Source organism: Odontesthes bonariensis, chromosome 22 (genome assembly GCF_027942865.1).
Source record: "Odontesthes bonariensis isolate fOdoBon6 chromosome 22, fOdoBon6.hap1, whole genome shotgun sequence".
In the NCBI taxonomy this organism is placed as follows: Eukaryota; Metazoa; Chordata; class Actinopteri; order Atheriniformes; family Atherinopsidae; genus Odontesthes; species Odontesthes bonariensis.
The window spans coordinates 28842580-28856914 of NC_134527.1; the positions used below are offsets into that span (position 1 = coordinate 28842580).

Here is a 14335-nt window from a genome sequence, read left to right on the forward strand (position 1 = left end):
TTGCTAATATGGGATGTCATACAGCTTCATGTCAAAAGAGGCGAACTATCCCTTTAAAGGGTTACTTTTCTACTTCTGACACTGGCATATCAGTGGAAGCAGTCACAATTAACTTGCGACTGACATCAATCCAGTAACGAATTGTGCTTTCATTGAAACCGCTTTTAGTTTCTGTGATTGATTAGGGCCGTTTTGTAAATATTGTTTGATGCTGAAAATTAACTTTATCTTCTCTCATTGGTAAGCTCCCTGCATTAACATTATGGGATATCATTTAAACTGTAGCTTACGGTTGCTGTTAAATACATATATACATACATATACGTATGTATACTGTTGAAAATCCACCTTAGATATACACCAATTCATTACAATGCAAAAAAGAATCCAGAAAAAAACTGGAACAGATGCAAGGCAATCAATTTTAAACTAATCAAATAATCAACCTTTTCTACAGACATTAGTGAGGGGATTTATCGCAAACCGTGGTATTTTTCATGAACTCATATGTTTCGTCTCATTAGCAAAAGTCCCAAAAGGAATTTGGGAAGTAATCTAATTAAACCTATGAAATAATTGTAGATAATAAACAATATAAAGTAACAAGTAAAACGACATGCATTTAATAAATGTACTTAAGTTAAATTAGCTTAGATTCTGGCTTTCAATGGCTGTGTTTATGAAAAACGTCCACGTTTCAGAGCAGTTCCCAGTCCAGTGTAGGTTGTGAGATGACTGTCCCCCTGAGTCTTGCACCATAGCACCACCCAGTGGTTGACATGCTAACTGCAGATTACCATGTCAACTCAGGTTTAAAACAATGATTGTAACTCAAGATCAAGCTCTTTAGAAATATTAATGCTTTAAAGTGAGGTGTTTTGAATATAGAAACAGGTGCCTAAATTAAAGCGAAAAGGAGATGTATGTAAAGATGATTGCACACCTGAGTGGGGTTTGATTCCTCCACATACTGTTGTTTAAACTCAGCCTGTGGATCTGTACATGTGTGGACTTGTAGTGTATGTTTCTCCGTGTGATGTCTGTTCTGTTACAGTTATACAGAGCGTCTGCATTGTTTGAGACAATTCGTCATGAGACACAGCACAGTTTGGATTACAAGCTTTCCCTGTTTGATCTGCAAACCAGCTCATACCAAGCTCTCCAGAGAGTCCTCGTCAGCCTTGGTGAGTTAACTGGCTTCTCCTATTTCTGTGATTGTTATTCTGGAGTGTGAATGTATCTTTCTTTGCCAGTTAGCAAAGCACTGGCATAGAAGTGATCCATCTTCGTGTTTTCCCCTCTCAGGCCGGCACGATGAGGCGCTGGCCATAGCCGAGCGAGGGAGAACACGCGCGTTTGCTGATCTCCTGGTTGAACGCCAGAAAGGAAGTCAGCAAGCAGCGAGTGCTGACCCATATACCCCAGTCACTGTGGAGAACATCCTGGAGACTGTCAACAGTCAGAGAGCTGTGGTCCTCTACTATTCTCTGGCAGGAGGCTTTCTGTACAGCTGGCTGATATCTCCTGGCACAGGTGCGCCACCATGCACGCTCACACTTTTCCACACTAAACCACCTTTTTCATTTAGACGTAAGACACAAGTTAGGTCTGAATATACACTTTTTGACACTGACACATTTGTTACTTTAGCTATATCATGAAGATAAGCATTAAAGGGACACTTTGTAATTTCTTCCCCCATCTAGTGGTGCAATTTTATTTTGCAAAGTCGAATGAATTTGCTCTCTAGCGCCTCACGTTTTCAAATGTGCGTTGCAACTTCTTGAACTACTGCAGGCGGTATGTGTCAAGATTCAAGAAGCTATAGACTCAGACTCAAGGTCCATACAAACAAAAAGAAATCAAGACACACAGTACAAAGGATTACATAACACACATACAATAACACTATAAATACAGATGACAGATAACATGTCAGATAACACAAGTTGACATAGCCTTTGGTGTGCAAGCAATGCAATTAGTCATATTCCGGGAGTTACCGGAAGTGACGTCGACGCAGCGGTAGCGTTAGCAGCAGTGTTTAGTTGCTATCTGGAAAGTGTTCCTTTAAATAAACTCCCGGTAAACTTACAAACTTTCTAATGCCTCGCTTTGTGAGTTAAGAGCCTATGTGTACTACGGCAGAAGTTTGGTAACAATCAATGCATTATTAGTGGGAAAATTTACGAGATAAAATCTATTTACCGTTAGCGCCAGTAATAAGCCATTCGGCGGACGTGACGTCAAAATGACGTCATTTCCGCTTGCTGGCCTGCCGTTGGGGAAAACGCGATTCGAAGTGCTTTATGTCCCTCTCGGCACTTCGTCGTTTTTCATAGACCGGAAGGACATGGCGGCCTCCATAGAGCTTGCCCGCTCTATGTAGATACAGACAAGTTATTCTTCGCTCAGGAGGATAATTGAGATTTTTGACAGAGATCATTTTACACCAATGAGGACTAATTTATGAATGAATATGTTGATTTGAGCTAATAAATGACTTAATTTATTACATAGTGTCCCTTTAAGAACACACTCTTAGCTGTAGTTGGAGGGTATTCGCTTGCTAAATGGAGGAAGTCGTCGCAATTACACCTCTTAAATGTGTTGAAACTGAGCTGAGTATTTCCAACCTCAGCTCATCACATGTGCATACTTTGTCAGGAACACTTCAGAGTAGTCATGTGGAGTCATTTTGACGTGCAGTGGAAAACAATATCATACCGTTGTGAGATCAAAGCCAAATGTTGCCTGGTGGTGACATCAGTCGTGTGGGATGAGTTCCTTTGCGAACCATGAAAATGGAGAGGAAATTATATTTTCCCTCACCCCCATACCTAAGAAAACTGTGGGCATTTCATGCTAATTCATGAGGTCTTCTCGATTGGAGACAAGCAGCCATTCCAGCTGCCAAGATACTGACTTTTACAGTTATTATAAGTTCTAACCATGCAAGATTCAGCTCCAGATCCATTTCCTTAATGTAGAGAAATTACACAAAGGGGAAATAATTGGAAATAGCATAACCGTAAATATTGTTTGTTTTAAAACTAATGACTTTCTAAGATTGTTTCTTCATTTAATGTTCTGTATTTTCATGCAGATATATAGATTTTTTAAATATATGCTAACAGATTTAAGTGTTAGTATTTTCATATTATGATTTATAGAGCACCAGTGCCCAACAAAGATGTCATATTGGGCTTATTTGTATTGCTAGAAACTCAACAGTCCCCTTTGAGGAGCCCTTGGGGACAGTGGGAAGAAAAACATCCTTTGAATAGGAAGACACCTTCAACAGAATTAGAACCATCTGCCTCGAACAGCTCCAACTATAGGACAGGAAGAATTGTAAAATCAGTGGAATTAAATCCCCAAAAAACTATGAAACTGCTTCATTTGAAGTAGCACATGAGAGACTTGAGCCAGGTTGGTGAAAAGAAAAAGAAAGCTTTACTTACTTACTAATAATCTCTGGTATACGGAAGAGTATTAGGGCCAGGCATAAGAAAAAATATTTATATTTTGCCTGTCGAGAATAAAGTCAACATGTCGAGAATAAAGTCGAAATGTCAAGATTAAACGAGATTAAGACATTTCAACTTTATTGTCGACATGTGGACTTTATTGTCAACATGTGGACTTTATTCTCAACATTTCGACTTTATTCTTGACATTTCGACTTTAATCTCGACAAGCAAAATATTATTACTTTTTCTTATGCCTGGCAGTAATACTCTTCCGTACTGGTAAGATCCAAAAGTGAATACAAAAGCTAAAAACCTTCTACAGGACTCGAGTGTCAAAGGTCCAAAACAAAACAACTATGATGGGCCACCGAAGAGAGAATTTGTCAAAGACGAGTGAAAGTCCTGTTTAAATGCTACCAGGGAAGGACGAGCTGATGGTGGGCTGCATGCTTACAGAAAGAAAATAACCGGGCCCTCCGGAGGATGGAAAATTAAACACATGACTGAGTCCAGGAATCCAGGAGATGAGCATTCATGAGTCCTCTGTGTGACAGGGTGATATTTACCATGCACGCTCATCCTCCTCCTCGGATTAACCCTTTCATGTCTGACGCATCATAAGCTCTCTTTGTGTGGCGACTTTAGGGTGAAATGTCAACTATATCCACGCTTGTGATGTGACATTTGAAGATATTTTTGCTCCTTTGGATTTTAATCACTCTGTGGCAACATGACCTTTCTTCAAAGGCAAGCCTCAGGGCGAAATATTTAGCTTCATCACCAGTTTGGTCCCCAAATCTACTATCTTTTATCGAGGATTAGGTATTTTAACTCTTGATTAGTGTCCACTTACATTGAGGCAAATGAACACACATGCAGTGCTCTAACTCATGTGTGTTCTTCCTAAAATGCTGCAACAGGCATTGTGAAGTTTCACGAGGTGTATCTGGGTGAGGCCGGCCCAGAGGCGTCTGAGTTCCAGGATGGAGGAGGGAGCCCACAGGGTGCAGGTCCCCTGTCTCTGGAGCAGTACATCTGCAATGCCAGAGAGGCTCTGGGAGTGGACAACCATTACAGCAGGTAACACACTGTAGGGAAAAAAATTCTGTCCTTTTTCGTCCTGTTTCCCACACCGTCAGCCCGTCTCTGTGTATAGTAGTGAGTAGGTTGATTTAATTAATAGGTTAACATTTAATTTTGAACCTCATTCCTCAGAGGATGTATGAGTGGGTGATTCGCAGGTGCCAACTGAAGGCCAAAACTTATATCTAATATCTCAACATCTGCTGGATGGATCAACATCTCATGGTCCCCTGACAATGAACTTTATGTGAAATGTCTCGACAACAACAGGATGGATCGCCATTAACTGTATCCTCCTATTTGGTAAAATTGTAATAACTTTAGTGATTCTGTTGATTTTCATTTGGTGCAAATGTAAACGAAGTTCATTACAAAATACAAAGAAAGTGGAGGCTTACACCTGACATAAACATGTGTCCTCTTTGACCTGATCACAATGTGATCTACTTCAGAAAGCATTTAATATTTTGAAAGAGCGCAGCAGCCATTGATATCTGATTTCTGATTAATGATCTGAATGTTGAAGTTGGACACTTCCTGACAATAAAGTGTTCCAAAGTAATCCCTCAAATGTAGATTTCTATTTCATTTGAGAAGCAAATTGACAGATTGTTAAAACAGAGCGTACATTATAACTTTTAATGAACTTTTGTTTGGACATATTAAATATTGTCATTGGGTTTCTTTGAGGTCAGATTATTTTCTGAAACAGTCAAAAGAGAATATAATCTGAAAGTGAATTACATTAATTAGAAGTTGCACCCTAACATGTTGAGCTCTACTTTTATTAGTAGTTGGATCATTTCTCATTTCATTTACATTATTACATGTTTATATATATAAATGTATTGTGTAAGAGTCACAGAGGACAGTTGTCAGTGTAGAACATATGAAGGAGTATTTCTACATTGTTGTTTTCGTACTTTCGCTTCAGTAAAGTCTCTGAATACTTCCTCTACCACTGAGAAATTAAGAATAAATTCATGGTTGACATGCAGAAATCTCACAATCTGATAATGGACGCAACCCGCGGGCTCCGTGTATAGTTTATGGACTCAGTGCTTAAAAAAAAGAAAATATAGTCCTTATAGGTGATTCAAGGATCCTGTCGACATTATTGTTTGCTGAAAGTGAGGACTTCTTTTAAAATTGAAATTTTAAAAATATATTTTCGAGATAGTCAAGGCCAAGACAAACATAAGTCCATAGTTACAACAGTAAAAACACAAATACAGAAGAATTATAAGTATGTCCCGATCCGATCAGTTTCAGGGCAGGGCCAACTCAATGGGCTCTTCCATGTCCAAATGAGCAGGCTTAAGACGATCTATTGCGACCTGCTCTGGTTCACCCCCCATGTCCACGTTGGACGTCCACGTCCAAGTTTTTAGACCCCCACTCCAAGACACGGATGGGCCCATCGTAGGGGGGGCTACAGCGGGTTCCGATGACTGTTATGGCGGATGAAGACGTACTTGGCAGATGGGAGATTCTTGGGGACGTAGGACTGGGGGAGGCTGCCGCAGTCCGATGACAGTCAGCTGACCAGGGAGCTGTTGCAACCGGGAGAAACTCCCCCGGGACCCACTGTGGCTGGATGTCATCCTTGGGGGCAAAGCGAAGACCGAGCATGACCCATGCAGTGGAGCTTCACCCCCAGGTGCTTGGCGACTGCAGTCCAGAGCTCCGACATGAACTGTGGGCCCATCAGAGGTAACGTCCGAAGGTGTGCCGAACCGGGCCATCCAGGATGTGATGAATGCCCTGGCTACCTCTGCTGACAGGGGAATTGCTTCTGGCCACCTGGTGGTCCTGTCCACCATGATGAGGAAGTGAGTGAACCTGAGGGACTTTGGTATGACGTTGCATCTTGGCGCGCTGACATGCCACACAAGAACCCGCCCAGGCCCTAACATCCTTCTTAAAGGCCTCGGTATGCTTCTCTGTCACTATCCGTCAATCCGACTCCGTGGTCACGCAGAGGCTATTAAACCTTTCTAAGTTCTCCGGCGGGATGTCGGATACGCGGTTACATGCTGCCATTCCAACATACCGACATTCCGACAGTGACGTTCAATTGTCGGAATGGTGGCATTTTTTTAAGAAATGAAACGTCCCGTCATTCCGAATTTCATTTTTTCTTTTGTCGGAATGGCGGTATGATTTTTTCTTTTCAACATACCACCATTCCGACACGCGATTTCAGCACCACACGCGTGGACAGCTCGCCATGCAATAATAGGGCTGCACCAGCTACAAATCCCCAAGAGAGAGACATTCCAACACGCAAGTCAAGCAAGACTGATCGCACCCACTCAGAAATGTACTGATGATGAGAGCTGACGAGGGGCTCGTTGTGTAGCCAATATTTCATTTGGCAGTGTAAAACGGATGCTATTTGTTTTTGTGACAATTGCCTCAATTTAATTGACCTTAAACCACTGAGAATGCTGTCAAAGTGAAGCGGAGATGCGCATCGCAAAGACAGCACAGCACCAGAAAACCAGCAAATGCAATGTGTAGCCTATGTTACCGTGGGAGTTAAGATGCAAAAAAAGATCAAATCTTGTTTTTCGATATTAGGCCTATACAAATCAAATGTAATTTAACGAAAAGCTTCATGACGTATTTCAATCATTAACAAGATCGCAGCCCACACAGAATCGGAGATGACTTCAATTAATTCATGCATGCCTTGTGCTTGTGGAGGGGACAGCAGGTTAGATAAATGCACGTGGCTGCAAAAGGAATACCAAATTTAAATGTTGGTTTCAGTTTTCAATTGGGGTGCGCAGAGTTGCAATCTTCATCGCGCATTCAAGACTGTGACAACTGTCGGAAGACACGCAACCTGCTGTTGTTGAAAATATTGCCCGTCGACATATCCACAAAGGATGAGCCCCGATCTTAAGGGATAAACTCACACAGAACTTCCTCCCTGCTCGTAAAAAGAGCAACGGTTAAAGAAACCAGTGGGCACCTTAAAGTGCAATCCTCATACAATCACTATGCAAACAAACAACACAACAACAAGATCCACATCAACAACAGCATTTTATTAACTTTTCATTCAAAATTAGGTAAATACAACTAAAATTACCAACAAAAAAATAATTAATTAATTTAATTAGATTGGAGATGCTAATTAATACTGGGGGGGGCGATTTTTTTTCCCAGTCCGACCCTGACAGCTCCCAACAAGTGTCGGAATGGTGGTATCAAAGTGTCGGAATGGCGGGATGTCTCAGTGGCGTCATGTCTGAGTGACGGGATGTCGGAATGCCGGTTGCATACCGGATACGCAATGCAATTCACCTCCCGATCAGTAGGTGTCGCTATGCTAGACGATCTAATCTTGCGACGTCTATTGTGAAAGTCGTTGATTGATTGTTTACCTTCCGGCTCCGTTCCACTCCTCACAGTGAACGATGGCGACCGAGAGAGAAATACTTTTGTTGGAGTTGGAGCTTATTGATATTGAAATTCAAATAATTTTGAACAAATGTTAACCAGCACACAGTAAACTCTTTCAAAAATGGCGGTGTTGTTGTTCTGAGAGGAAGGAGCTAAACCATAAAAGTGATTCCGGAACAGTGTTGTTTTTGACAACCATCTTAGATTTAGGCTGCGGCTACACGAAAACGTTTTTCACTGTAAACGATACTTTTTCTTATCGTTTCGCTGTCGCGGCCACACGGAGCCGGCGTTCCCACTACCCCAAAACGATAGTTTTTGAGAACGGGTTCCAGAGTGGGAAAGTTTGAAAACGGCCTCGTTTCGTTTCCATTGTTACAGCTAAAACGTTTTTGCGTCAGTCACACGTTGACGCTGTGAGCCAATTTTAACACTTCTCTATTGTCTCACAGCGTGGCGTGACACAGTGGCGTGTGTACTGCATCGTTTCATCGTTTTCGTCTGGACCAGCAGCGCGTTTCCGTGTGGTCGCAAGAATTTTCGTACCCGTTTTAAAAAAAAAACTCGTTTCGTTTTCGTGTAGCCGTAGCCTTAGTCTTAGTCTTAGTCTTAGTCTTTTGGACTAAAATGCTTATTAGTTTTAGTCACATTTTAGTCACTTCTATATGTGATAGTTTTAGTCCAGTTTTAGTCGACGAAAACTCAAAAGGGTTTTAGTCTAGTTTTAGTCGACGAAAAGTCAAAAAGGTTTTAGTCTAGTTTTAGTAAAAAAAAAAAAGAAAAAAGAAGTATAGTCTACCGTGTTAAGAAAATAGTATGGTCTTAACTATTAAACAAGCAGAACAAAAATACATAGCTTATTAACTGACCCTGTACTAAAGCTTTCTGATTTTTCATTCTGTACTGTGCGTGTGTCCCAACTTTACTGTAAGCGCACTAATGCACAGGTCCTGGTTAGGGCTGCACAACGTCACTTGTGGCTTTTAGGCAAAAGCTAGCAGACTCTACGTATAACAGTAACTCGACCTGTTTAACATATCAAGTTACGTGCTGACAGAACGTACACACAAAGAGATAACCACACCGTCACTGAATGTAAACATGGCTAAACATGCTGCTAAAGTAACACACACATAATGAATTGACGTTAGAGTAACAAAAGCTAACTTTAGCCTGAAGTTAGCAGCCCATTTGCGCCAGGAGTATGTGGAAAACGTACTAATGTATTAGCTTACTATGAAATGTATCGATTATGTTAACAGCATTTGTAACTTACCTTCGAAAAAATATCCCTGTGGCGAGCCTTAAGGTGCCGCAGCAGATACTTTTTAGGTTTTAATTGACACACACAATAAGCAGAAATGTCATGTATTTTAAACGTCTGACAGATCACCCACTAACATTTTCGTCCATTCTCGTCTCGTCAACGAAATCTCACACACGTCTCGTCATGTTTTCGTCATCAGAGAGCTATGTTTATCTCGTCACCGTCTCGTTATCGTCATGAAAAAAAGTGGCGTCAACGAAATGATTTCGTCATCGTCATCGTTGACGAAAACAACACTGTTCCGGAAATGATGTTGTTACCAATCACAACCTTGTGGCTTGGTCCATTGCCATGGCGGCATAGTCCAGTCCTAGGTGAAAAGAAAAGGCACTCGCCCGGGAAAGACAGTCAGCGAATAAGTTGTCTTCGCTTGCCACGTGTTGAATGTTTTTGGTAAACTCGGAGATTGCAGAGAACTGACGCTGCTGACGACCAGACCATGGCATTGTGAACGTCAGCAGCTTATGGTCCACCAAAACAGTGAACCGGCGGCCCTCCAACAGGAATCTGAAGTGTCGGGTGGCAAGGAATATACCTAGGAGCTCTCCATCAAAGATGCTATATTTCTTCTCACAGTTGTGGAGCTGCTTGCTGAAAAAGGCCAGTGGCTGCCAGGCACCACCCATCCAGTGTTTAAAAACCGCCCCCACCGCATAGTCAGAGGCTTCTGTAGTGAGGGCGCTCGGGGTACTGGGAGATGGGTGCACCAACAGAGCAGTGTTGGCCAGTGCAGTCTTGGTAGCACACAAGGCTTTGTCCCTCTCTGGGGACCAATCCACCTTATTATTGGCTGTTTTTCCTCGCAGGGACTTGTACAAAGGACGCATGAGGTGGGCTGCATGGGGAAGAAAACGATTATAAAAGTTCACCATGCCCAGAAACTCCTGAAGAGAGCTTGTGGTGCGCGGGCGTGGGAAACCATTGACTGCCTCCACCCTGGCAGGAAGTGGAACTGCTACCTGTGGAGTGACGTGGTGTTCCAGGAAGGTGATGGACGACTGTCCGAATTGGCACTTGGCAGGATTGACAATAAGCCTGTGCTCGCTGAGCCTTTCAAACAGCTGCTGGAGGTGTGTCAGGTGTTCCTGCGCAGACATGCTGGCTACGAGAATGTCATTGAGAAAGTAAACAAACAAGAATGACATGTCTCACATCACATGTACATCAGTCCATTAGACACTGAAATGTCTGTGCCACCCCTTTGTGGCCGAAAGCCATTTGCAGGAACTCGAACAGGCCAAAGGGTGTAATTACAGCTGTTTTGGGCACATCCTGTGGATGGATTGGCACCTGGTGTTATCTGCGCACCAGATCGATCTTGGAAAAGATGATGGCCCCCAGCCAAGTGAGCGGAGAAGTCCTGTATGTTTGGAACAGGGTATCGGTCAGGGTTTGTGGCGTTGTTCAGGCGACGGAAATCACCACAGAGGCGCCAACCGCCATCAGCTTTAGTAACCATGTGTAAGGGGGAGGCCCATGGGCTGTTTGAGCGGCGCACTATGCCAAGACGCTCCATAGTAGCGAACTCCTCCCTGGCAATCGCCAACTTGGCTGTGTCTTGGCAGCGTGCCCGTGCATAGACTGGGGGGCCCACAGTGGCGATTAGGTGTTCCACACCGTCCTTAGTCATAGCAGACGAGAACGTGGGCATGGTGAGGTCAGGGTCTCCAGTGGTAAGCATGTTCGACAGGCAGAGCGCTCCAGCCCCCCAAGTGTGCGGGGGTATGATGAGAAAGAAAGGGCAGCAGATCTACAGATTTCAATCCAATAGAGCACCTTTGGGATGTGGTGGAACGGGCGATTCGGTTCATAGATGTGCAGCCGACAAATCTGCAGCAACTGCGTGATGCTGTTATGTCAATAGCCGTTTCGGACTGTAGGAACCTTTGGCAGTTCTAATAACCTTTTAATCCACGGGGCCGTTTTCTCCCGTGTTCGGACATACAGGAACTCGGGGCTATCTCCCTCAGTTCCTATAACTATTTAGCTCCTTCTCCGAGGTCGGGTCTTTTCATGGTTCTATAGAACGCATCTGACGTAGGTGTTTGGTGGTTGGTAGCTACGCCCCATGTAATGCTATCACGGCTGAAATGTTTCCTCATAGGACACAGACACAACCGGCGCGTGTTTAATAAGTTAAACTTACACTTTGTCTCCTTTGTCTGCGGCGCTCTGCTCTCCTTTCTTCCTTCATGAAATGAAAAAGTATCTCCTGACTCTCTCTGTGAGCTCTTCCAGCCTCGATATTAGACGCCTGATGTGATCGTCCATAATTAATATCACCATCATGCAGACCATGAACACGGTGGCCTCCTAGCTCTCCATATTAGCTTCTTTGTTGTGTTTTTCTTCTCTCCTTATTTTTACCGGGTTTTGCTTTGTTTTGTTTTGTTGTTGAATGTGGCGCTAAACGGCTAACGGCTAACACGTCACGCAGACGGCTGTGCGCGGCGCATCAGTCCCGACCTGGTCCCGACTCATGTGCGAATGCAGACTGAAACAGTTCCGCTGTGGAAGGACAGTTATCAGAACGAAATTTGAGTAGGACAGTTCTGATAACTGCGTTCTTAGAACGGTCTGTCCGAAAGCAGCTAATATGGACCAAAATCTCTGAGGAATGTTTCCAACACATTGTTGACAGTATGCCACGAAGAATTAAGGCAGTTTTGAAGGAAAAAGGTGGTCCAACCTTTTATAAAGTGGCCGGTGAGTGTATATCTTATGTACACTCATTAAAACAAAAAGGCAAACATTGAACAAAGAAGGTTTGAGTATACACATGCTGTATTTCATTTATCCTGCTTTTCTCTTGCTCTCTGCTGCCAGTTTTCTTTATCCTCAAATTATGCTGCCGCAGTGTTCAGGCCCAGGTTGGCAGAACTACACGGGTTAGTAAATCACTACCATGTGTCTTGTCAGCAAATGTTCCTCCACACAACTTTTGATGAAAACCACTGCAGTGGGCTGGCGGTATTTTACATTGATTCACTGCATCTGTCATGTGTGAGTGTTAAAAGTTGAAGTTGTAGAAAGTCTGGCATTTTCGTATGATGATTGAGTTTTACTAGCCTCCAATTTGTGTTCAAACATCAAAAAATGCAGCTTTGACAGATTAAATCTCTCTGGGAATGACAAATGTGGATTCAGAACAATGTTTGCTTTCAGCAAGCCGTCAATGCACCACAAAAGGCTCTTGTGATTGATTATACTTATTTCCTTTTTTTAAAAAGTATCACACACCTTTTGTTTACTTTCTGTATCCTCACAGTTTAAGTGTTAGTGTTAGAGTGACTGAATGAAGAAATTACTTATGCATGAGCAATAAATTGTACGCTTAATTCACCCAAAGCTCGCAGGGTTTTTGTTGCTACAGACTGTTGTTTAACCACTGGCTATTAGTCTGTCATTTTTAGCACATCTCAAGTTTTATTGACATGTAATAACTGCAGATGAGTAAAAACAACACTAACAGGCCCAGAGATTTTCACTTCTGCTGCATGCCCCCTCCCCTCTGCAAAAATTGTGTATTCCTCTCAAGGTGCTAACTGTCTCCATTGTATTGTGAACTGTTGTTTGAATGAACTCTGATCAGTCCAGCATACTATGTGTTGAGTTGTGTGTTCACCTTATTTTGGCAGTTGATCCGAGAAACGCTTTCTATTGGTCATATAAACACTTATTTTAATAATGGCCTGTCATGTTAGGAAGGGACATACTAAATCCTTCATGAATGGTAATTTAGTTGTAGGTTACACCCCAATTTCAAGGACAATTTAATCTATCAAGCTCACAATCAGTGGGTCAACATGATGAGATTAATTCGATTATAGCTATAGTTGGATTATGCTCCTTATTTGAGAAGGGCACTTATCCAAGTATATATGGCGGTGAATAAATGGAATCATTGGCACAAAGCATGTCATACGACATATGTACAATAGGTGGCGCTGTACCCATTTCAACTATTGCTAATAGAGCCACTTCCGGTTGACCGCTTCACCACCAACAACAACAAACGTGGGCATTGGAGAAAGATGGCGAACGAAGGGCAAGATGAAGCTACGTCCCTCTACATTTGGTCTGTGATGAGCTGCTTGTTGCACAAACGCGATGCCCAACGGAGCATTCTCCATCGTGTTCTTTGTTTCTTTCCGATGGCGGCGACAACAACAGTAATATTGTCTCCTTTGACTGCCGGTTCACGTTACCGGGGAAAAAACTCGAGCATGCGCAGAACGCAGAGTCCAATTCACCACAGGCTTCAACGTCTACAAGCATGTTTAGTGTGACTTTCAACCGAGTTATCCCGGGGTCTTAATCCGATCACGAGTAACTCGATCCGATCCAATTTCTTGTCAGATTATGGTGTATACATGAACCTAATAACTCAGTCTTATTGTAATTTAGCCCTTAATCCGATTTTTACAGTGCCATGTAACTCCACTGAATGTCAGAGGTCAGAGGACTGAAAATAGTGTACCAAAAAACACAATTTCAGCTTGGAAAAACTACAAAAAGACGACATAACTGCAGGAAGGAAATAAATGTTTATTTCACGTGAAGAAAAGCAGGCTCACTACATATAGAGGCTATACAAAGCACAGAAATGTAGCATATAGTTGTCCCATCTAGCAGTTTCCACATTCCCATGGTGAGTCTTTCCTACATTTGCCACAGGTGTATTTGCGCCAGTGTACACAAAGTTCGGTGCGTCTGTTATTATTGCAGAGTATGCGCACCTGGCACTGTGTCTTTTTCTTCTGAGAAACTCTCATCTCACGGCGCAGCTGTTTGTGTTCTTCCCCTTGTACCTTTTCCTGCAAAAGCCTGTTTTGAAGTTCATCTGCAAGCCCCAGCATGAACAATTGGCAACTTTCTTTGGATCCTGTACATGCTGTGTACAAGACATGTGCATTTGTGACATTCATGTCAAGCAGGTTGTAAAACACAGCCATGGGCCATCTCCGTGTTCCTGCACACACAGAGTAGTTGCGTGATTTCTGGTCCATGATGTCAAACATGCATTTGAAATGGTTGT

At 42.8% G+C, this 14335-nt stretch overlaps 1 protein-coding gene across 4 annotated transcripts in view; it reads left to right on the plus strand.

The window, feature by feature from the left end:
- Nucleotides 1-14335, plus strand: part of ttc28 (tetratricopeptide repeat domain 28) — a 184179-nt gene that overhangs the window by 145178 nt on the left and 24666 nt on the right. For all 4 annotated transcript variants that reach the window (XM_075455513.1, XM_075455515.1, XM_075455514.1 and 1 more), the window contains exons 19-21: nt 1055-1184; nt 1306-1533; nt 4394-4553. In XM_075455513.1, coding sequence (XP_075311628.1) covers nt 1055-1184; nt 1306-1533; nt 4394-4553 — 518 coding nt within the window. The remainder of the gene's footprint in view (nt 1-1054; nt 1185-1305; nt 1534-4393; nt 4554-14335) is intronic.